This window comes from Mauremys reevesii, linkage group 19, assembly GCF_016161935.1.
Source record: "Mauremys reevesii isolate NIE-2019 linkage group 19, ASM1616193v1, whole genome shotgun sequence".
In the NCBI taxonomy this organism is placed as follows: Eukaryota; Metazoa; Chordata; order Testudines; family Geoemydidae; genus Mauremys; species Mauremys reevesii.
Window position 1 is genome coordinate 17,204,970 of NC_052641.1, and position 25,172 is coordinate 17,230,141.

The window sequence follows — 25,172 nt, forward strand, 5'->3', positions numbered from 1 at the left end:
ATGGGTGGAATAGCCATCCCCTCATTATTTTATTTACCATCTAAGACTTCCTTCCAACACATCAATTTTAGTTAATTAATTTCCGATTCCATTCTCCTTTGTTCATCAGTCATGATCTTAACACAGTCCTTGGGTAGTGGCAGTAGACTTTTGTGTCTGGCTTTCTTCAAGTTTGACTTTCTTCAAGTTTTGCTGACTTTTGTATACAGTTTTATGTAACAGGCTGAGTTGTTTTGTTACCTTGGACACCTTAGAGAAAGACCTTTGCACAACAGTTTCTTGAGCAAAGAATGCCACGTCAAATTGTTTGATGTGTATAAATGGAGACTTATTTTAGGATGAACTAATTTTCACTTATGAACAAGGTCAAATTTTAGAATTTGAGCTCAGTGCTCCCCAAGTAAATTGCCTGCCTATGCACTAACCTACTGTGCCACATGATCCTGGATTTAGCTGATCTTTATTATGAATTTTTCCTTTGTTAAACAGTAGGCAGCCTCAAGAATCTGATAGTTCACTGTTCCAAAATCAGGTAAGAAGACTGTCGGATCATTTAAAGAGGATTGATTGGCATTTCCAGTTTTTCAGCCTCATTACCAAAATTCATGTTTCTCAAAAGCTTTATTTACAGTCTTTGGTATTTTTCTTGACTATAAAAAATAAAATCTATATATTTATGTGTGTCCACTTCTCCCATTGCTGGTTTGGCAATATCCTCCTTTTCCCTTTATAGTTCAATACAATATACAATGCCAGTTTGACTACAATGAACTGTGGTGGATACTAACAGACTCACACAATCATGCACATCATACAACTCCATGACGTCTCTTTGGAACTTACTTCTTTATCCACAGTAGGATGAGCACAAGCATCTATTTTCTTAAGGAATTTCTCCAAAGAGGAGTTTAATGTCTGTGCCTGTAAATTGGAGTTTGCCACCTAAAACAGAAGCAGATGTTAGTGAAATGAAAACTCAGTCGAGATAAATGAACACTCAAATATTTATAGAACTATCAAAAGATTTCTCCAGGAGGGAGATCCTCATGAAAGAGCACACTATTTATTTTCGAAGAACAAAAACATTGAATCACTGGTACCCAAAATGGAAGCCAAATTCAGTGATTCATAACAGCAACTCTTTTTTCATGGCCTATATTGCATCAAGCAGATGGCTGGTCTATTTAGTTGTAGGTGGTTAGAGTGAAGTGCTGCAAACCCAGGTCGTAATCGTACTTGACTACAACAGCAGCAGGACTGGGTCCTAGATCCCTAGATTCAAGGCTGGCAATGGCAGAGGAAAACACAGTCCTTAAATAATAGATAAAACACTGTACCTATGTCCCATCTGTGTGTTTGCCTCTTCAAACCAAGCCAAAAACTCTTTGGATAGAATAAGTGATATATATAAATGATTGAGACTGAACCAAACTAAAGTTCTGGAAGTTGTATTTGTACCTCTGATTTGATTTTCACTTGTAGATTTGTTAGAAACCGCTGGATTTTCTCCATGAAGAGACGATCCATTGCAAGATTATGGAATTTTGTTTCAAACTTGTTGATAACCTCAGTAGCCTCAAAAACAAATGCCAAAAATCAGGAGATAAATCAGACTTAAACCTGTCCTTCTTAACCTTTAATAATAGCACTTAGCATTTATATAATGATTTTCATCATTATCATGTCACACAAACATTAACTAAATCTAAGAAAGTCTCACAACCAAAATCTAGTAACACGGGAGATTAGAATGGTTGCACTAGCTGCAGCCAGGAATTTGAACACTAGAAGGGAATGAAGATTTGCCCACTTGCTCTAAGTAGTTTGACTCCATTTTCTCCATATCAATCATGATTAAGCCTTCAATGAAGTCAATGCGTCCTGTTTCTTTCTCCAGACGCTTACAAAAGAACTCCACCTCTTCTGGAGAAAAGTTACCTCCCTCTGAAAATAATCTGGAAACAATACGTGAGAAAGGAAAGTAATTATCTTACTCACTTCCTCAAAACGATCCTTAGCTGAATAGTCCCTATTATATATATTTATTCACGCTATTATAATATTAGTAGTATACTTTTTTAAAGGATGAACTTGAATTTTACTGTGCTGACTTGACAATAAATTAAAGAATGTAGGTAAGGAGACAAGGAGAGCAAGAGAAATAAAACTATACAAGCCAGGCAAACACACCTCTCCCTTATACCTGCAAGCTTTAAGAAAGTCCACGTTTGAATCTCGTAGTTTCCCCAAGGCTTCTTCTAAATAGTTCCGGTAACTCCGCAGGGATATTTGGATAACTTCGACATGATTAAGCAGCTCTGAGTGCAGAGAATTGCTTAGAGCAACCAACCTAAGGGCAAATAACAAAAGACAGCTTTTTCAGGGAAATCTATGGAAGAGTAGACATTCCTTTCCAAAGACTGCTGGGTCTTGGAGATAGCAGAAGAATGAGAGTTTAATCAGGGTGCTTTTGCCTCCCTTCCATTGTGAATGTTTTGATGCGGCAGCATACAGCAGACGCACTACTAGCAAACACTCAATGCTATGGAAAAGGACTCTCATACAGATGTTTTCATAACCTGACTTGTCAATTGCTACTAGTGTACAGGATAGGTAGCATGGATAAAATCTGGATACATGAAACAAGCTTTTTCTATTTTATTCTAAAAATTTTATAAAATTCACCAATGACTTTAGTTTCTTAGCAGGGAGATAAAGAAACCCTGGAGAGGCTTTACTTTTGATTATTCATATCTATGAGATAACACATTAAAGAGTAATGGCACAGAAGGTGTTGGTCTTGAGATATTAAATTCCACTTCTGCCAAAGGGACCTGGAGTAACTGACTTCACAGGACCTGGGGTGTCTAGGTTTTACCGTGCACTGAGAGAGGAAATACAGAGTCTAACTGAGTTAACCAAAGGATTTCTTTGTAACAAAGACTCTCATTCAAAGGAATGGAGATTAAAGTGAGAAAAGCATTCCATGTGTCTCCCTTGCAAAGGATATTAGGGAAAAAAGAACTCAGCATAGTCCAACCTTTATGTTTATTCCATAGTTTGGGCACCACGACTGTTATGAGAAATAGTTGTGTGAGCTAAGTTAGTACATACACACATGGGCACACCTAAATCAATTAATGTAAATGGAATTTTCCTCTTATTTATTTATACTTTGTCATTCCATTTGTTATTCCATTTTTGCCCAAACATTATTGGACACGTCTTCTAGTATCCTTGGGGATGATAAAAAGTGTTTGTATTTAGTTTTATTTTTCACATTATCGTTCCCCTCATTATTATAATTGCTCTAAAACATGGCTGGCAAGCCTAAAAGTAGCAGAAGAGCAATAAATACTGTACTAAGACTGGACATTGATAAATGTCTCAGATACATGAGCTTTTTGATCTCAGTATGTTCAAGTAACTGTTACTCTATACTGAAGCTTTTCTGTTTTAGATTATAGATTTACAGGGTAATGTGACTATACATTAGACAAAAGAATTTGGGCAGCTGAAGGTAGACAGGGCAATAATTAGGTCAAATGATCCTACCTCAGTCAAATGAGCTGTCTGGCAATCAAACAGTAAGATAAATGCTTCAAACTATCCCAGTGGGAGAATGACAATGATACCTGCTGCTGTTCAGGCAGGGCCAGCTCCAGGCACCAGCTAAAGAAGCAGGTGCTTGAGCAGCCAATACCAAGGGCGGCACTCTGGCTGCGACTGGGGTGGCATGTCCGGTCTTCAGTGGCAATTCGGCGGCAGGTCCCTCAGTCCCTCTCGGAGTGAAGGATCTGCCGCTGAATTGCCGCTGAAGAGTGGAGCGGCGCCGATCGTGCTGCCGCGGGTTTTTTTTTTTTTTTTTTTTTTTTCCCTCTTGGGGCAGCAGAAAACCTGGAGCCAGCCCTGTGTTCAGGAAATCTGGGATAAGGCAGATTCAGGATGCAGTCCAGGAGACTCACGATGTACTTACTTTTCAGCCTTAGTGGAACTGAGGAAGATGGCCTCCATGTCCTGGATCCTTCTGCGGAAGTTCTTGCTGATGTCATTTTGGTCCTCTCGGAGTTTCATAAACTCATTTTTCTCCTTGTTCAAAGCTTCCACCACCCCTGCACAGTGACACTCCAGACGCTCTTGGTGAAGAAGCAGCTCCGCTGAGAGGAAAGGGAGTACTCTTATATGGCCATCGCCTCAAGCTTGGATTGAGCCCAAGCATTACGACATGACCTATCCTGACTTCCAACACAAGTGACTATGGCTTACCCCAAAACTAGCCACTATGCTCAGTAGAAGATAGTTGGTGGTGTGAAACTTGTAGATGGGGTGGGGGGTAGTCTTGTTAGTCTGTATAAGCAAAAACAACAAGGAGTACTTGTGGCACATTAGAGCTGGGGTCGACAACCTTCAGAAGTGGTGTGCCAAGTCTTCATTTATTCGCAGTAATTTAAGGTTCCACATGCCATTAATACGTTTTACATTTACAAGGGCCGGTGGATGGAACCCCAGGGCTGGCAGCGGGCTGAGCAGGGAGACTGAAAGACAAGGAGGCAGAGATCTGGAGTGCTGGATACAGGAGGGAAAGAGACATTGACAAGGGCTTTCCAGGCAGCCAGACAGCAACCTGACCTAAAATGAAATTTTTTGGAATGTCTGTCCTGTGAAAAACGTAGAGGTTTTATTTTTCATCCCAAATTGAAATTTAATTTTTTCCTATGCTTTAAAATTTTCCACAGGATAGAAATTTCAATTTCCAGCCCGCTCTAAACCTCAGTGATATCTTCAACACCTCAATCCTTCTCCTATATCCAGCCTCTTAAGCTTGGTCAGAACTTTCTCTAAAACTATTCTAAAATCCCCCCTTTTTCTTTTGTCTGCCATGACAAAACCTTATTAGCTGAATTTCAAAGGTACTGAGCATCCACTGCTCCTATTGACTTCAGTGGGACCTGTGGATGCTCTGCATCGTTAACAATCAGCTCAGAGGGCCACTGATGAATCTCTTCACAGTGTGAACCAGGAGGAAACAAATGTGAGCTATGAAAAAGGAAAGTTAAACACCCCCCACAACATGTAAGAAACTAGCAAGTTTAGGGTAGGAGCTAAAAAAGGCCCCTTGAGCCCACATTATTCCCCAATATTGAATCAATAAACACTAGACACTGCTGTGCCAGGTTATGACTCACACCTGGAGAGCTCTAAAAAAAGAGATGTGATGCCCACAGTGAATATATGTACCAGCCCTGACATTATGGATATCCTTTTCTATGCGCTCGCGCCTTGGCTGATGCATGTGAAGACGCAGTTGCAGTTCTGAATCCAGCTCCTCTTTCTTGGCAGTTACAATGATCCAGGAGTTGGACAAGGATTGGACAAACCACTTCTCCAGGTGCTCAAAAAAGCAGAGGCGGATCCTATGATTGAAAAGCAAACACGTTGCTTTGGGAGAGGGAGCGCATAGATGTGTGTGAGAGACAAAGGATTTCATTTTGCAGAAAAACTCTTCAAACATCTCAGTAAAAAAAAAACACAACAGTCTGACTCCACTGAGGTAAGGTTTCTCACCAGTCGCACAACAGTGACGCTACTGTTTCGATCAAACATAAATAATGTTAGCCTGCCCAACCTGTTATTCTCTTTACAGCATCTCAGTTCTATCATCCTGCCATGGATTTCTCTGATATAGTTAATCCACCGCTTTTAATAGAAATGCAACTGCTAAAATGCAGAAGAGTTGGTGCTCTGTCAAAACGAAGGGTAAGAAAAGGGACTTGGAGGGATGGGATTCAGAACTTTGAGCAAGGAAATGGAAGCTAGATGCTTTGAGTTCATGGCTCTGCCGATGTTTTGTTGTGTGACTGGACAAGGCAGTAACCTTTCTGTGTCTCAGTCTTTAAAATAAGCATAACATCTTCCTCACAGATGTGCAGTGAGACTTAAATGTTTGATGGAATGCAATATAAAATGTTTCTTCTTATTCTTTTGGGAAGGTCATAAAAGGGGGTAGCATACAGATAACTTTTGGATGCTCATTCAAACTTTACCTCCAAACCTTCTGAGGTTTGCCAATTACTTAGGGGAAAGAAAAAAGGACAAACTACACTCAACTAACCGTTTCTTAAGCTCTGTAAACAAGCTGTCTGGTACAAGCACATTCTCCAGGTACACAGGAAGTGTTTTTTCTGCAAATTCAGCATAATAGATCTCGGAGGTCTTGGTCTTGCCTGTTTCCTTATGTCCAAGGACTGAGTAAGTGTTCCCACTAGAGGTGGTGAAGACCTCTGCTATTACTTCACAGCTTTCAGCCTCACCAGAATCATGGAACAGAACCTAGGAAATCATAATTTGTTATCTTTGCTACTGACAAGTTTTTAAAGACCTATTAACATGGGTCATACACAGGTTAATGTTGAGAACCTATGGATTTCAAGAACCATGAGCCATGTTCTGATTCCTAGTTTGGAAAACAAAGCTATAATGAGCAAGCAAGTTTGTGCATCTCAGCATGCTGATATTTTCCTGTTAGCCTACCAGTGTTTGTGCAAGGCAAAAAGTAGAAGGGGGTCATTCCATTTCCTTCCATCTACAGAGAAATGAAGAATATCCTAGTACTTCAGGGTGGTCACTAGCCTCGGGACACCAGTACTTCTGTCAGTGTCTCCAGGAACAATACAAATGAAACGTTACAGCATAGCCAGCAAAAGGTTGGCATTGTTTGGATTTTTTTTAAAAAGTACCTTATTACAATGCTCTGGTTACAGATATATCCTCTTTGCTGAGTTTCATTATTATTATTTCAATCCCTTTGAAATATGAGCTGCAAATGCTCATATATATGGGCTGAAAGGCTGTCTAGTTTCACTAAAGATTTTGTGATTGCCTTTGTAGTTTTTTGGTTGAAATGCTCTTTTGTAACTTCTTAGAGGGGGTTTCCTCATCTATCCCTATGTTCCCAAAGCAATATTACAATTCGGAACTAGTTTTTCTTTCTGTCAGCTGTAAAATACACAAAGCAAAGAGTGATTTTCAGCTGAGACAACCTTTGCAAATGCTTACTGGTTCCCAGTTGGGTTGACCTAATAGGATCATTAATGCCAAGGGATCAGAAGAATTCCACAGTTCAGGATTTTGCTGCTGAAATGTGCAGAACACACACATGGCAAGGCCAGACATAGGATGAGGGACTAGTACTACACTAATTAGTTAACTTTCTTTTAATGTCTTGCCACCGACTGCCAACTATTCAGAGGCACCCCACTCACATAAAAGACTCTGTTACATTGAGGCAATGACCATTTAGGTTCTCCACTAAGTACAGACCTGAAAAGAAAATACTGAGATATAGAGATAGTGTTATCTCATCATCTTGGGCTGACAATACTAAATGAAGGCAGGAAACAGACCCATGTCAGAAAAGTCTCTTTTTGGCTGTTTCTTGGAAAAAGGACAGGAAAAGTGCATGAGGGAATAGTCATGCACTGATGTATGGGCTTCACCATCTCACATACAGAATCTACAGCTGCTCTAAATACCTAATGGTATATATTACAGAACATCACTAAACTAATGCAGTAAAGACCCATGTGTGTTTTGGCTGTATAAACATCAAAAAAGATTTGCATTTGTGCTGAAGCTGATTTACTTTTATGAAGAAATTAGACCTACCTCAGACTCAGGAAGAATATCTTTCAAATAATCCATTTCTTCATATGCTTGTGCAGGACTGTCTCCATCCTCAAACCTATTTGCTTCACTTTCGGCACTGTCCTCTAAGTGTTCAGTTTCTTCACTTTCTGGAGCTGTGCTCTCCCCATCCCCTGGTTTCTCGGCTTCCTCCGTTTCTTGTACAATGCTCTCCTCATTCTCGACTGTATTTGTTTCTTCAGTTTTGTTTGTGAGGCTCTCAGCCTGCTGCTCTGCTTCTGTACTTCCTTGTGGAAAGCTCTCAGACTGTTGCTCTGTTTCTTGTAGAAGGCTATCTCCTGTCGTCTCAGCCATATTTTCAACTTCTGAGTCTTCAACAAATACTTCCCAATTAAAATAAAACAGAAATGTCATCAGTCATATTCCAAAGAAGCACAGATTGAAAAAATAAGATTTGTACTCTTGAGACATTACCTTGCTCGTCAAATGCAGAGCCCACCTCCCCAGGTAAGATTGAGAAGAAAAAGAAACAAAAAGGTGCAAGTTACTTGTTTAGAATAACATCAAGTTCACTTCACTTTCCAAAATTAATGTACTCCATCAGCATTGGAAAGTTCAAAGTAATAATGTACCATTAAAAGGAACTCATTTTTAAAATGTAATCCACATTTGGATGATTTTTTCATTCTAATTTTTCTGTTTTAAAATGTAGATGAAGTTGTTGAAACGTAGGCATGAAAATGACAGATTTGAGACTAAGACAGAGGTAGGCATAGTGTGGGCAGATGATGCAAAGTCTCCCTTACTCAGCTCTGCCAATGAACCTCAGTCCTATGGTGGCCAAAACTCTCTTTCATTTGCTCTAATCTTTGATTGATTTGGATTTGAATGCAAGATCCCCAACAATGAAACAGCAACGCATCAGCCAGATTTCAAATCATAAGAAGTTTGTTTTCTTTATACCTGTTTATAGACTTCCTTCACGCCAAAATACTGGCCAATGGATGAACTATAAGAAATCAGTTCCTTCAGTATAGCTTCTGGGTAGGACGCTACTGTCTTCACTAGGTCTTGGTGAAAGGCCTCATACCTGTCAAATACCAGGTTGCTATTTAAGAGAATTCATTACATAATGTAATAAAAATTAAATATGAACATAATATACATCTGCATCTAATATGTGATCTAGAAGTGAAGTTATTGGCATAAATCAATTTCCTGACCTATGTCGTCCCATTATCCAAGATCTTTAATTTCCAGGGCTACTGCAATGTTCTTGTGATTAAATCATTCATTTATTATGCTAGCATATCCTGGACTAGCTTAGCGCAATACAGAACCCTAATGTCAACCCAAGAAATTCAAATGAAAGAATTTTTTTTTAAATCACATATTTATTTATTTGTTTGTTTGTCTCCGCCCCCCCCCCCGCCAACTCTTTAAAAAAGCAGAGTTTTGCACCAACAGTTTTTTGCCCACTCTGAGCAAATGCAATAAGACAGGAGAGTACATTATTTGACATTAGTCTTCCTGAAGGTGAAGTAGCTAATGCAATTTTGGCTTTTCTACAAATGCATTCAAAAATGCAACACAAATGTGATTGGAATGGTCTTATCAAGCTTTGGACATCCTTCACTCAGAAAGTTTGTCACATTTTCTACAATCCAGAATACATACCCAGCTCTAATGACATCCAGAGAAGCAAAGGCCTTTCCTAAAAGAGTCTTCAGCTTTCCCTCAGAGCTTTGTGTTCTCAGTTTGTCCAAAATTATATCCAGATTAGCTTCCCTTATCTAGGCCCATATGAAAAACAAACAATAAGCATAAAGCTGTAAGAAGCCCAAATGTTTCATATGTATTTAGGAGTCAATAAATTAGTTTTATGTACATGTCTGTATTTTAATTATACATTAGACAGTACTTTAAAGGGGCATTATTAAGATTAATAGGCTCAAAATTTGATCTATCTTGTCTCCAATTCCTTATGTCTATTTACAGACAGTAGGTTTTCCCCCCAAATCAGAGGCATCAATGCCCTTTAAAAAAGAATCAGTGATCACAGCACTGTGTGTATTTGCCCATGTGCGTAAGAAAGAGAATAATGGAGGGAAAGCATATATAGAAGGTAAGAGAATTTCAGTTTCAAGCTTTCAAGAACTTATTGTAAATAGCTAGCACATGCCTTTGTTTGTGGGAGTTACATGCATTTACTCCAAGGCTATTGCTCTTTTGCAAAACACAACATTTGTCACTGGCCAAGGCAAGTGATGTGAATCCCAGCTGACCAAAACTACTCACTGCAGATCAGGCACTCCAGTGAACCACAGGAAGAGCCAAAGACTCACCTCTGCTTCACCTGGATGCCTCGGCTACCTCCAGAGTCTCACTGATACCTGGACTAGTCATGGTGGCCCGTTATTTCAGGTCCAAAGTAGTTACTGAAGATTCTAATGGGTAGAATTTTCCCAGGCAAAAGAACAATGAAGACTAGATAACATGTGAGAGCACCTGTGTCTCAGCTCCCATCTGGGATGTTTGGCCTGGTAAATTCATCATTAAGCAGCACTACCTCATCCACTTCTTTGGGGCTCTATCAAGTGAGATTGTGATTGATGAACAACAGACATCCAGACTAGGCTTGTATATCCAGTAATTCAGTCATCATTGACATTTACTGCTTCCCCTGCCAAAGGCACAGGGAGATCTGGGAGACTGCCCAAGACATTCCAGAAGGAGCAAATTGATCTTACACAGGGAGGGAAGGCCATGCTGCTTTCTTTCCAAAAGTTGGCAGGTATGAAAATCATTTAAAGATTCTGAACAATGCCTTCAAAATATCCTTTTATCAAGCCACAGAGCACAACTATGATGTGATAACTCAATATACATGCATGGTTCTGTAACCGCATAAGATTTTCCTTGTGAATATGCATGCAACTGTATATGAGTAATGATAAAGTTATAGTTGCTAGAGCTGGAAAATACCAATTTAGATAAATGAGATCATTCCCCTGCCAAGAATAAGATATAGTCCCCCTCAGAGGATGTATCAGATATTAGATTAATACACTTAGCAGTATGCAGCCACGTTCCAAACACAGAAACCATTAGAAACACTCCCACTTTAAGTTGTACTTGCTATAAAGGATTCTTTGAATCCCAAAAGCATCTTTTTGCTAGGAAGTGCTTTCTTTACACCACGTTGTTTTAGACTTTTGATTGTACCTGATTCAGGTTTTCGTGTTTCCGCCGGCACTCATTCAGTTTCACCTGAAGTTCGTTTTCCTGCTGGGACAGTTTGAGCTGATGTTCATCCCAGAGGACAATAGCTTGCTGGAAATATTTGTACAAGTCTTTGCAATCCTGTTCAACGTGTTTAGCCAGATCCTCAAAGTCTCTCTAAAACAATCAAATGGATAGAACAAATTATCATTACATTATTATTAGACTATTATCTGGGAGTAGAGATGCATTAGTAGTAGGGGGATAGCTGACTTGCCAAGACTGCCTAGAGGAATCCTACAGTTACCTGATAAAGCAGAAGGTATATCAAGAATCAGAGAACACCATCTTTTTTCATGTCACTACCATCCATTCTGTTCTTGCAACTGTGCTAGTGGGAATTACATTACCATCAACAATATAATTTCTAGCAGCACCACTTTCAATGACATATCAGACGATCAGAAAATAGCACCACAATGCTGTTTGGACGGGGGTGAGTAGGTAGTAGTCCAATACCTATTTTTCAGAAATTGGAAGCCCTTAGATACCATGACAAAGAGCAAGGCACGAGAACCTGGAAAAATATTTAGAACCTAGAGTGTGAAAGAACAACTGCACAGCCTCTGAATTTGAACTACTCTTTTTTCCTTTCCAGTCCTGTAAATTCAGTGATCATTTTTCTCACCACTGATAAAATCTAAAACAAAGTGCCAAAGTGGATGAGCCTTTTACATCACTTTTCAGATTATGATATTTATAACTGATATCTGTATATGTACTATAATGCTTTATTAGTCCAAGACAATGGATGGAAAAATAGCTTTCTAACATCCAATATTCATGTGTAAATACATCAAAATAAAACATATATATATGGCTAAAGCTCAGATCATTTACCAAACAAAAAAATATTCACGTCACCTATCGTTGGTGGATAGTGCAGGAAACTCATCTCTTTTCCCATATAAATTAGCACAGAATTAACACAGGTTAAAAATGATAGCTAGTGTAAACAAAGAGAAGAGGCCAGCAAAATAATAATATTTTGCACTTTACATCATGTTCCATCTTATGATCTCAAAAGGTCACGTAACAAGTCAGTGACAGAGTCAGGAATAAAAACTAGATTGTCCAATTCCCAGCTAGTACTTCAGCTAAAAGACCATCCATTCCTCACAAGAGTAGCAACCACAAAGTTAAGCTCTGCATGAACCCTGAATTATTTAGCCATCTAGAACCTTGAGCACAACAGGCCAGTTGTTTTCATATAAAGTCATTGTAAAAATAAAACCAAAAGTTACGAACTATCATTGAATCGCCTCAAGCATCTCTATTTTCAGAATAAGAGGTCTATGATATCATTGCACACTCTCTAACAGTGCATCAGTAGAATAATGAAATGAAATGTGAAATTTTAAACCAGCATAGACTGCAGGATAGAGGTTAGATTTGACTATTCTGACGATGTAATAAAAAAAAATGGCCTTAGTAAACGTACATCCATCTGCTCCAGCTCCTGTTCAAACCGACTCTGCAGCCTTCCAACCATCTTGAAGAAGTCAGGATTCACAACCTTTTCAGCCTCGTTCTCTGTGCAAACTTTTAAACTCAACAGTTTATTCTAAAGGAAAGGAATATTACGTTATTGACATGTACCTGGTATGCAGTGTTGTTGTAGCTGTGCTGGTCTCAGGATATTGGAAAGACAAGGTAGATGACATAATATCTTGTACTGGACCAACTTCTGCTGGTGAGAGAGACAAGCTTTTGAGCTACACAGAGCTCTTCTCCAGGTCTGGATAGAAGCTCTATGTAAGCTCAAACACTTGTCTCTCTTACCAACACAAGGTGGTCCAATAAAAGATACTACCTCACTTACCTTGTCTCTCTAGTATACCTGGCATCCCAGTTAACATGTTGCATGGTTCAACAGAGTTTGTTTAACCTCAACATGCATTCTTTTCTTTTGAACTGGTAGCTTTAGAAATAAATATCCAACTTCAGTATCTTTTCCTGAAGAAACCCTAAGTGGAAGAAAAATAAAGCTGGGAATAGGCAGTGGGTGTTCAAGGTGAGGAGTTGTATACACCGCCCACAGGAAGAGCACTATGTCTTTGATGACATACTGTTTATAACAATCAGTAATAGTTTCAGAAAATGAATGCCTGTGATATTTGAGTCCTGTGATTGAATTGAAAATACTAGAAAACTGTAAATAATCAATGCTTTGTATTTACACATAGTCTTTGTCATCCAAAACTCTCAATCCCTTTACAAATGTGGATTTAAGCCTCAAAACCACTTTATGCAGCATGTCAGTAGTATTATATCCCCATTTTATATATGGAGAAATTGAGGTACAGAGGTTAAATAATATCCCCAAGGCCACAGAGCGAACTGTGGCCATGCTGGGGTCCTGACTCTCAATCTCCAGTGAGTGTGGGGAGGTTGGGGAAAGGACGCCCCCCGTACTCATCTGCGGCGGGAAGCAGAGTGCTGTAGCCCCAGCCCCAGCCCAGACATGTCGCTGGAGGGCAGGGGGAGTTAGGAAAAAGGTCCTGCACTTACTGGCAGCGGCGGAAGCGGAGTAGCCCGGCCCCAGCCCACTCCACACCGCCAGCTCCCAGCTGCGGCGCTCCGCTTCCTGCCGCATGTGAGTACAGGGGGCGTCATTTCCCCAACCTCACCGGCGGCGTGAAGCAGAGCACCGCGGCTGGGAGCTGACACGCTGATCCACCGGAGCGTTGCTTTACTGCGTTGTATGTGAACCAGTGAGATACTGGGTCGCGTTATATTGGGGTAGAGGTGTACAAATGTCACGTTATTGTGAAGAAAAGTACACAACATAGTTTTGACTAACAGGATAAACGAGAACTTTGTGAGTAATTTGGGTTGTCATGCCGAAATAGTGGGTCTCAAACCAGACCTTATACTGGATGATCTGCTGCTACCAAAATCCTTCATTGGGTCTCCAAATTCAGCAACTTCCATTCTCATGACACTGACCTTGCATAGCTGTACATTGGCCAAACATTCCTGGCAAACTCTCTCATATTGGATGCGAATTATCATCATATGCTGCACATTATGGGTGTCTTTAGAAAAGAAGGAAAGGAAATAAGAGTCCAGTGCGAAGACGTCACCATTTCACATTGTAGCACATGTGAATATGACTGAACAGTTGTGTCTAGCCTCACTCTACCCTGGTGGCATGCTTGACTCTCATGTATGGGCATCACCAGCCAACACCACTAGGCTGCCTCTACCCAAATTTTTTTGCCATTATGCTTAGAAATGGTGAACTGTTATTTTTATTACATTTTAACACTGTTTGCGCTGCTAAACAGGCTACAAATATCCAAACAGTTCCTGTCTGGAAAGTTTATAGTCTAGAAGACACACATACAGAAAGACAAGGCATACTGCAAAACTTAGAGGAAGGAATCACTTTAGAATGAGAAAAAAGGTTATTTAAAGAGAAAAAAAACCTGAGAGACCAAGATCAGGACAGCATACATATGTACAGACACACAGTACAGTTCAATCATGGCCTTAGAAATAAAATGATTGCTTAAATCCCAATTCATTGTCATGAATGCCTTGCTTACCTATATATTTGTTTAAAGCCACAAGAGATTCGTACCATTCATTTATCTCAGCTTTTGAATGTGTCGGAGGCAACAAATCACTATCAAAATAGGAAGCAAGAGACACAGTGTCATACATAATCCATTCCAGTTCTCAATGGGTTAAAACTGCGACGTAGTATAATAGCACTATTGCTTTTCCACATTTTGTTTGTTAGAAGATATATTTTCAGCAAGGCAAAACCATAGAGATGCTGCAATTTCTGCAAAAAAGCTGCCTTCTGGAAAATGGATGAATTGTTATCTGTTTAGTTGCTATATTAATTTTAAAATGAAAAGGAATCATTACTTTAAAATTACAGTATTTTAATAGGTTATACACACAACTTTTCTGGTTTAGAATGGACAGTGTCCCAGATATATAGTATGAGATTTCCTTTGTCTCCTCTGCTGATTATTTACTATATATACTAAAATCTCACACCATTCCCAAGAGAGGCACTCAAACTTTTCAGTCAAGCCAAGTTAGGGTTATGGGATTTTCACCTACCCATTCATCCTGACTTGCCACTATTTATACTGTACTTTCAGAGCCACTGATTTCTGTTCTTTAGAGTTTTTACATCAGGCTTTTTCAGAGAAATTTGGGGTCTGGTATATCATATTCGCTAGGTCCCCGCCCCCTTCTATTCACTTTATTTACACGGATGTTACAGACATTTTGGGGGGCCCTGAGCTCCAGCCCCTGGTACAATTGTCCCCCCTTTCCCTCCTTCTTATCATCCCTGTACATCACTACTTGCAGCTACCTGACGTTGCCGATAATGAAACATTTAATGACCCCTTCATTCAACACAACCTGCCCACTGAAAACCATGAGCATCACCTCACCGGTGAAAGATAGAAAGAAGTTTGGGGGCTCACTTGGTACAGTGTTGGTCCATTTTACAGTGGTAAATCAGGTGCATTATTCACTATAGCAAGAAACATTTTTTCTGTCTCTCACTTCATACCAAAGTACTTGCAGAAGCTCCATTCTCTTTCTACTAAGTGAAATCTGGTCCTTTATCATGTTCTCCAAGTCTCTTTTTACAGCTGTGGGTTCCTGTACCTCCTTCCTTGCCATAAATTCTCTGCAGGACACAAGTAACCATTTAAATAAAGATATGTTTGGGACAATCTGTATCTTGACATCTAAAAGTTATTTTGAACCAGATAAATTTAACTCCAGTCACTAAAAAGGAGCATAAATGCCAACATAATTGTCTGAATACTGTTAGCTTTACAAAGAGAACAGAATCAAAGATTATTTTGTAACAGAAACACAAATAGGGTCTTGTCATTTAGTTTTAATCCTACTAAAAATATAATCTGTTGCAGTGGTTTGAGCATTGGCCTGCTAAACCCAGGGTTGTGAGTTCAATCCTTGAGGGGGCCACTTAGGGATCTGGGGCAAAAATCTGTCTGGGGATTGGTCCTGCTTTGAGCAGGGGGTGGGACTAGATACCTCCTGAGGTCCCTTCCAACCCTGAGATTCTATGATTCTAACTACGGACCTGAAACTGCGAACCACATAGTCCTTCTGTATGATTTTCCAGTCCTTCAGCCTCTCTTGCCACTTGAGCCATTGAGACAGCTCCCTCTTCAGGTCTGCCTCCATCAGATTAACAAACAACTTGGCTATTGCCCTCTGATTGGCTAGTAGCGCTTGGTTTATCATCTGTGCATTGGAAGATACAAACAGGAATAAAGGGCAATACAAAGCATACACAAATTTGACAGCTATCTTTTTTTAATCCAATGCAATGCACTGAACTAGAAGAGACTGTTAGAGAAACAGTGGGAAAATGGGGAGTATTTTGTACAAACAGAACACTCCTCCTAAATTGGGATGACTGATATGTTTGAACAACAGCACTGAACAAATCAAGAAGTCCCAGATTCAGACATAGCACAATAATAGCCATATGCAATTCGAGAGGGTTTTAGACTTCCTCTGAAGCACAAGGTATTAGACAGTGATGACCTTGTCTACAGTCAGGAAATCTCCGATAGCTGTGGAGCTGCAACAGTGGGAGATTTCTTGAAAACTGCCATCTTAGGCACAACCTTAGAGGCAGGATACTAGACATAATGGCCCAGTTGTATGATCCAGTAAGGTAAATGCCATAAATATAAAAATATGTTGAAAGAAAAGCCTTCACACAATATGCCCAATTGAATTACATGAGTGAGCAAATGCTCTGATTTTGATCATATCGCTGTCAGTGCTTAGCTTGAGGGAACTGTACATATTAAAAGTGAAGGAGGTTTTCTTTCCCTAATGGACAGTAACAAAGGCATGGAAAATGTACCTATATGTTTCAGAAAGGAATGATTTGTTGAGTACTGGAAAATACTAATGCATGTCAGAGAGATAAGACAGCACCTGCATGGAGAGGGAACTGCAGGGTAAAAAAAGTTATGAGAAATGACGATTCAGCTCTTGTATCTTTTCATTGTTAAGAAAGTGTGATAAGTTTGAGAGAGAGCTAGAAGTGTGATTAACACTTCCAGAGTGAAAGAGGAAGAAAATTAATCACTCCTTACAGTACACAGGGAATATTCCATCTTGCTACTTTCTCTATAGCCTCTCAGACAAATGAATGACTGCATATATCAATATGAAAGATTTACCATTGCTTCAGTATGTATGAACCTGTGAACATCAGAGGGTGAGAAATAAGAAATATCCTCCAGAATCTTGGTATATTTCCTCAGTAAATCTTTTATCTGGGAAACCAAAGGAAAGAGAAAAAAAAAAGAGCCCCAAAAGTCAGTATTTCTTAAGATAAGTATCTGAAATAAGACATAGATGTTTTGTTTCCTTAAAAAAAATTCAGTTGACTAAAATACACAGTCATAGCACAGATTCAAAGCTGGATTTATGACTTAAAATAAAACAAACAATTGTATTTTTCTTCTAAAATGTGATACCTTTAATAAAAACATGGTTGTATCAAATATTTTAGTAACTATTACGAAAATCAACTGCTTCGTAATATATGTCACCCTTTAGATTGGTGGTTCTCAACCAGGGGTATGTGTACCCCTATGGGTACACAGAGGTCTTCAGGGCGGGGAGAGAGGTACATCAACTCATCTAGACATTTGCCTAGTTTTACAACAGGCTACATAAAAAGCATTAGCGAAGTCAGTACAAACTAAAATTCCATACAATGACTTGTTTATTCTGCTCTATACTATACACTGAAATGGAAGTACAATATTATATTCCAATTGATTTATTTTATAATTATATGGTAAAAATGAGAAAGTCAGCAATTTTTTAGTAATAGCGTGCTGTTCCACTCTTGTATTTTTATGACTGATTTTGTAAGCAAGTAGTTTTTAAGTGATGTGAAACTTGGGGTACCTAAGACAAATCAGACTTCTGAAAGGGGTACAGTAGTCTGGAAAGGTTAAGAGCCACTGCTGTAGATCACTGCAGACAGGTTGCAAGTCAAGTCAAACATGACCAACTTCCTGTTAGACATTTACAGCTAAATCCCAGGCCCCATTTAAACAACAGCACTGGGCACACAAACCCCTTGCTGCTGTATACATGTTGCTAAGGCACAGGACTAGAAGGAAACAATCTGAGCTCTATTTTTGGCACTGTCACAACCTCCTGCGTGGCTCTGGACAACTCATCTAACTCTCTGATCCTCAATTTACCCATTTGTAAAATAGGAATATTATTCCCCTACACCACAGAGGTGTTGTGAGGAGATCCTTAAATAGGGATAAGAAAACAAGGCATTTATTTGTCCCATTAGTATAGCATGTGAGCACCTCATAAGCTTTAATGTATTTATCCTCACAACCCCTCTGTGAGATGGGGAAATACTAGTATCTCCACTTTACAGACAGACCTGGAGCCCAGAGAGAATAAGTGACTCGCTCAAGAGCGAAAAGGAAGTCTTTTGCAAAGCAGGAAACTGAAACTAGATCTTCCATATATCTGGCTTGCACCCTAAAAAAATGAACCAATGAGTGTTTTCTCTCTAAACACTTATACCATACTTTTCATCTGTAAAAGATACTATTGTATATTTAAAACAGCTTTGAAAAGATGAGCAATATCATTATCTCCATTTTACATATAGGAAAAATTGAGGCACAGAGCAGTGACTTTTTATTATGAACAGTATTGTATTTCATATTTTGATACAGTTCATATGAAAGACTGGCAAAACAGTATATTATCATATTATAACAAATAATAGGTTAAGTGATAACCAAATGTTGAAGCTTGAAGTAAAACTGTTCATTATAAATGTTACAGGAGCTCTAACATACTTCAGAAGATGGGTACTTAAGTGCCAAGGATGATTTTATTTGTTTTCTTGTTTCCATCATGTACAGAATTATTCAGTGAATGACTCATTACAGCCAGGCTTCTTTCTTTTCCCAGGTTCCTCAGGAATAACTTGAGAAACATATAGCATGGGTGAAAGAAAAACAGCAGTCCTGATGAGTTGAGAAGATTCTGTTGTGGACATTGGTTCACACTGTAATACTAGAATGTGTTTTTGTATGCAACCATTTGCATATGTGCCTACAGTGAAGCATTTTATAAATCCAAATAAATAAATGATGAGCAACCCTTCCTTCTAAAGAGGTTTCTGTTGCTTAAAAGGCTGGAAATGTTACACTGGTAGTCACAATGGCCAATCAGATAGTACACAGAAGTTACTAGTGGTGGTGTTTGATTTGCATACTAACAAATACTTTAGGGTCTGATCATGGCTTTACACTAAAACAGTGGTTCTTAACCTTTACTGCAGCCTGCACCCCTTTGGTTCTCAAAATATGTTCTCGCACCCCTTATCAAAAATCGTTGAAGTAGGTCAGTTCTTTAAACCTAGATATATCATAACTATAGAATGAAAGAGATAGAATTACATATTTACTTAAATTTTGCAGTAAAATTAAGGCTACATGAAAAATTACACACTTTTTTAGATTTAATAAATACATAGGTTTGATTAAGCAAAGTAGTTGTACTTACGTGCCTGTGCTTAATTTGTGATTTCGATGATTTACCCTCTAAAAAAATCTGGCATGTCTCGCACCCCCAGAAAGAGCATCTCACACACCCAGGGGGTGCGTGCACCCCAGGTTAAGAACCACTGCCCTAAAACAACCAAGCAGCGGCAGAAGGAAGAATCAGACACCTCACATACACCTACATGGCCTCTTCATGTCTCTGCTGCAGGTGCCGGGACTGGGAAGGGAGGAAGCAGAGGCTGTGAACATGGTACATTTCTCTCCCCACCTGTGTAGGTGGGTAGAGAATGATAGGATAATCCAGCAAAGGAAGGCAGTAATCCACTACTAGTCAGGGCCTGTAGCAGAATACTACCCAGAGGGAGCAAGCTGCTTCCTGCTCCTTACCCAGGGTTAGGAACAAATTCTTAATCCAGCAATTAATAAATAACCATTTAAACTTTAGCTCACTTTCTCAGCTCGAGCCACTTCAAGCTTTATTAAGGTTGCATCCATCTCTTTAATCCACTGCCTTCTATACAAGGACTCCTGGGAGATGGCATCCCATAACTCCCCAAAACTCTGTAAGAAAAAATGTAATGTCAGTCCCACTGAAAAACTAACAGTGAAAAATATGACTGCAGAAGGAGGTAGAAATAGACATTATATATACACATGTGGCAAGCAAAGAAAAAAGGAGAGACAAGGGCTTGAGCTAGAGAAGTAGATTAAATCAAATACACTCCCTTACTGCGACTGAAAAGGCTTCCAGATCAGTGTCACTTTCAATCTTTTTGAACAGAAGTTCAATAGCTCTATCAGATTCTGACAGTTTTGTCAAAAGCAACTCTCCAGACTCCAAAATGAATGGTTCCATTTCCTAAAACAGGCAGGTATATGAGTCAGATATTGGGTATTAGGCCTTGACACTTAGATAACACTTCAGACTACCTAGAGTCTCACCCTCCCAATGCAGGCTAACTCCTGCTCTAGCACTGCCACTGCTTCATTATGACGGCCTCGTCTGCGCTCGGAGAGGCGTTCAATGATATTGCTGTTTGTCTTCTCAGGAACTGCCGAGAAGAAAATAAAGATGATGCAGACTGGATGTGTTGCTGCAGAATGTCTAATGTAGTCACCAACGCATTACTAAATCAATACTAAGATCTCTGGGCTTTGTGCAGCAGGAAAGATCCATAGCCTTACACAATACGAAAGGGCACAGATTATAATAGCACTCTGCAATTTTACAGCACTTTTTATCCTATGATACTAAAACACTTTGAAGACATTTATTAAGTCTCACATCCCCTCTGTAAGGTGGGTGAATATTATCTCCATTTTCACAGATGGGGAAATTTATGCAAAAAAGATGTTAAGTGATTTGCCAAATAATAAAGACACAGAACAGAACCAAGGAAATATTGACTCCTATTCCCCTGCTCCAGCCTCTAGAAAACTTTGCCTTTAATTTTGACACATGAACAAGTTATTGAGTGAAAAACTCAGAGGGAACCTTGAACCAATATTAATGCAGTATCGCATAATTCTTTGGAGAATATTTGCAGTGGAGAAAGGGCAGAGATCCTTGGTGTACATTGGAAAGATATGGATTTTAATAGGCGACACACTATCATAGAGCTCCCATTTCTCACATAAATATTTGCCCATTACATTTTTACAAAATAGTGCCAAAATGCTTTTCATATCACAGAAAGTCTGCAAGGGTAAAGCTTAATACATACTGTATTGTAAAGAATGGTTCTCTGAAAGCCAAATACTAATTTTTAATGTTTGTTATTAATCTTTGTTTCTGTAATGAACAAAAGCACACAAGCTATTAAATTCACACCTGGTATAAACAGGTGAAACTCCACTGACATCAAAGGACTTGTGCCTGCTTATACTAGGGCTGAATTTAACTTTACGTCTATACATTCTGAGTAATCAAACAAGTACAAAACTACAATAAATGTTTCTATGATTATTCCCTCCCCTCCGTGTGGGAAATTCCTAAAGAATCATTAAAAATAACACAAGATTAAGTTAGTAAATTTTACTAATGAAATCACTGAGGCCTCTGACTTCCCGGGCTGCAATCACATCTTCACTTTCTTGAGGTTTTCGAAATGTAATTTCCCTGAAATAGAAACAGAGATGAAAGCCTTGACCTATGCCATAAAAGAAAAAGTAAGGATCTCCAAAAGGCATTGCTTCACAATTTGTAAATTGTATTTGTAAATTCATTTGTAAAAAATCTAAATGACCATAAGCATCATCATAACTTTAGTGAATTTGGAGGGACTAGTGTTTCACAGAATGAATGTTACATTTTCCCAGATGAAGTGGGCCAAATTAATTAATTATCATAGCTCATTTGGTGACAATAATCCAAAATACGATGGCATAACAGCAACAAATCCCAGGTTTAAATACATACTAACTATAGCAAAAGTACTTGAAACTAGAACATTTTTCTACCCTCTGACTCTTCCATTCAGTGGGGCACAATGTATTTCTCTATGTGGTTCTTCTCAGAATTAATACTACGGGGACTCTACAGCAACAAAATAAAAAGAAAACACTAGTTGGATAGACTGTTTGCATCACTTCTAAAACTATCATCTTCTCATGGTTTGCTATGAGAGTGATGACCAATTCTCAATTAGGACAGATCTGACTTTCCTCACAAATAATAGGTATTTGCCAGCAGGAACATCTCTCATATGTTTTACAAATGCACTGGAGACAGAAACCTTTCATGGGGGGAGGGGGGGTTAAAATGTGTCAGACCTTTGTATAACTTGGATTTTAATTTTACTTCCACTTCTGGTCATGGCTATGGTTACACCCTGAACAGCATATTTGTTCTCTTTCAGTGATATTCCAGATACAATATTCTTACTTTACAAGTTCAAAGATTATTTTGCTCATTGCAAAGTCCACCTAGGATCTGCAAATCCAACTATGATTTCTTTCCCTCTTACATCTTGACTGTTAATAGAGGTTCTGCAATTAGAACTTAGCAGACACTTTGTTCAGGATGCATGAAGCAGAACAGACTATCTTCATTCTTCCATAGCTGATTTACACCAATGGTTTAACAGGAGTAGAATTTTGTTCATAGTTAATAGGTGCATCAGACTTAAAGGCATAAACGATGCTAATCTATTTAGCAAGGAACCCTTTTTACATAGTCACTTTTCTAAAAATAAATGCAATTTAAAGTAAGACTAATGAAAACTGCGCATAGTTCTAGACCGTTTTAAACAATAGTACAATACCTTTTAAAAAGGAAAACCATAATATGCAGCCCTCTACAAACATTGACTAATTAATTCTCGCAAATCCATGTGAGGTAGGCCAGTATTACCCCTCTTTACAGCTAGGAAAACTGAGTCACATGGAGGTTGAGTAATTTGCCCACTGCTACAGAGGGAGTTATTGCCAGAACCACAATTAAAATTCAGGGAGTTCCTAGCTTCCAGTCCCATGCTCAAACCTCGCTGCCCCTTTTTGACCTGAGTAGCTAGGGCCAAAATTTGGGGTCTAGTGGGTTGTTTTGGTTAGGAGGAGAAATTGATGTTGGAGTCAGGTCTTTCTTTGATACAATCCTGTTTATTTACAAAGAATGTACAAAGTCCTGTTTCCCTCAACACAGCAGGTGACAGTTTCTTTGCTCACAGTTCCAAGCCTCTTTACAGCTAGCACTTAGACCAAAAGTTCTCTCTCTAGGCCTTTCTCAGGGCCACATTCCCAGTGCTTGCTCTGGCTGCATCCTTGGCTTTCTGCTGTTTCTCTCTCAGCTTCTCTGCTGTTTCTTTTTCTTTTCCTCTCCTTCTTATGCCTCTCCCAGTCCATAAAGACAGAGACACACACTTCCACCAAACAATACCTCGTGACAGCCCTCCACCTACACGTGCCTTGCATGTGCCTTTGCTTTGGGTGGTGACGTGTTCTGGGTGGAAGCTGCTATTGTCTCAGCTAGTTCCATAAAGGAGCTTAACTGTTTCTTACATTTATCAATAATGAAGGTTGGCTGTGATACCCACCAGTTTCAAAGAAGTTTAACCCAACACATAACCATATATAATTATAAATGTATACTTCCAATCTATACCTGTACAACACTGGATTTTCAGTGAAGTCATCATTGGGCATTCCCTCAACCCATTTCTTCTGGCGATGAGATAACAGTCCTTTACCAGCACACATTCCCAAGTCCCTAACCACAGGAATCCTTCCACTGTTCATAGGAAACTTATGTTGCTCTGCCTTGTTTCTCACTTCCTCCAGAGAGCGTACTAAGTGCACCTTCATAGAAACATAATCAAGGTGTTAAAATTCTCAGTAATCCACTGAAAGCAGAGAAGATCAAAGAAGCTGCACTGAGTAAAAGTGGCTGAATAGGAGATAAAGTAATAAACAATTCTGTGCACTTACATAACATCTTTCATCCAAGGTTCTTTACAAAATGAGCAAGAACATCCCCCTTTTAACAGATGGGGAAACAGGGGCACAGAAAGGTTATATGACTTGCTTAAGGTCACACAGCAAGTCAGTGGCAGAGCCAGGAACAGGAATTAGGTAACCCTGACTTCAAGTCCCATGCTCCAACCACTAAGCCATTCTGATTTTCCTTTAAAAAAAATCAAACCAGCTGTATACACTAGCCAAATACTTCTGAGTCTGGCAAACTAAGCCTCTGAATTTATCCATCATTGCTATGTCATTAACATAGCAAATTTTGGCTTTGGCAAATACATTCGGAGGTTCAAAAGACACATAGCAGGACCTTAGCAGGTTTGTTGGGGAGTGCACCCTGATGACATTAAAATTATTTTCTGCTAAAACAAACCAAAAATCCAAAAGGCCCAAATTAATCTCTGGTCTAACTCTACTGAATTCACAACAGCAAGAACAAAACAATAAATTTGGCTTAGACTCTGATGTTTCTGTACCTCATCGTCAAAGATCTGCCTGTAGACTTTCCCACTGGGGACAACACGTACTGCTCCCACCAGCACCATGTTGCAAAGTGCTCAGTTCTTGGCTTGTTTGCAGAACAATTTCCATGCACCAACTTGGGGGAGGGGGCACAGAGAGAAGGAGGCATGAGAATGAAATCTTTAAAAGGACACTATCAACTTTAGAATTAGACATCGATCTGAAAAAATTGCACCTTTATATCATTATAAATATACACTACAATTATTAGAACTTAAAGATGGAAAAATATTGGTGGTTTCTTTACTTTGTGCCTTTGACAGGACTGCTCTGGGTGGGGTGGGGACTTGCCTATCACCTAGCTATTCTGCAACACCCCACAAGGGCTATTCCAGCAGGCAAGCAAATTGGTAAATATGCCCGATGGTCTGTGATGGGATGTTAGATGGGGTGGGATCTGAGTTACTACAGAGAATTCTTTCCTGGGCGTCTGGCTGGTGAGTCTTGCCCACATGCTCAGGGTTTAGCTGATCGCCATATTTGGGGTCAGGAAGGAATTTTCCTCCCGGGCCGATTGGCAGAGGTCCTGGGGGTTTTTAGCCTTCTTCTGCAGCGTGGGGCATGGGTCACTTGCTGGAAGATTCTCTGCACCTTGAAGTCTTTAAACCATGATTTGAGGACTTCAATGGCTCAGACATAGATTTGATACAGGAGTGGGTGCGTGAGATTCTGTGGCCT

The 25,172-nt window shown here is 39.4% G+C and overlaps 1 protein-coding gene across 5 annotated transcripts in view; it reads right to left on the reverse strand.

Annotated features, from left to right (window-relative positions):
* Positions 1-25,172, reverse strand: part of CCDC180 (coiled-coil domain containing 180) — a 45,523-nt gene that overhangs the window by 17,209 nt on the left and 3,142 nt on the right. For 3 of the 5 annotated variants that reach the window (XM_039507127.1, XM_039507133.1, XM_039507132.1), the window contains exons 2-25: positions 24,449-24,570; positions 23,608-23,801; positions 21,548-21,627; positions 20,451-20,560; positions 20,239-20,367; positions 19,959-20,069; positions 17,133-17,228; positions 16,013-16,176; positions 15,470-15,589; positions 14,478-14,557; positions 13,876-13,964; positions 12,368-12,490; positions 10,870-11,043; positions 9,322-9,437; positions 8,608-8,734; positions 8,119-8,143; positions 7,666-8,027; positions 6,113-6,330; positions 5,224-5,414; positions 3,977-4,157; positions 2,204-2,350; positions 1,811-1,955; positions 1,459-1,575; positions 844-942 (exon numbers count right to left, since the gene is read on the reverse strand). In XM_039507127.1, coding sequence (XP_039363061.1) covers positions 844-942; positions 1,459-1,575; positions 1,811-1,955; positions 2,204-2,350; positions 3,977-4,157; positions 5,224-5,414; positions 6,113-6,330; positions 7,666-8,027; positions 8,119-8,143; positions 8,608-8,734; positions 9,322-9,437; positions 10,870-11,043; positions 12,368-12,490; positions 13,876-13,964; positions 14,478-14,557; positions 15,470-15,589; positions 16,013-16,176; positions 17,133-17,228; positions 19,959-20,069; positions 20,239-20,367; positions 20,451-20,560; positions 21,548-21,627; positions 23,608-23,801; positions 24,449-24,517 — 3,267 coding nt within the window. In that variant the 5' untranslated portion in view covers positions 24,518-24,570. The remainder of the gene's footprint in view (positions 1-843; positions 943-1,458; positions 1,576-1,810; positions 1,956-2,203; positions 2,351-3,976; positions 4,158-5,223; positions 5,415-6,112; positions 6,331-7,665; positions 8,028-8,118; positions 8,144-8,607; positions 8,735-9,321; positions 9,438-10,869; positions 11,044-12,367; positions 12,491-13,875; positions 13,965-14,477; positions 14,558-15,469; positions 15,590-16,012; positions 16,177-17,132; positions 17,229-19,958; positions 20,070-20,238; positions 20,368-20,450; positions 20,561-21,547; positions 21,628-23,607; positions 23,802-24,448; positions 24,571-25,172) is intronic. The other 2 variants (XM_039507130.1, XM_039507131.1) reach the window with 2 other exon arrangements.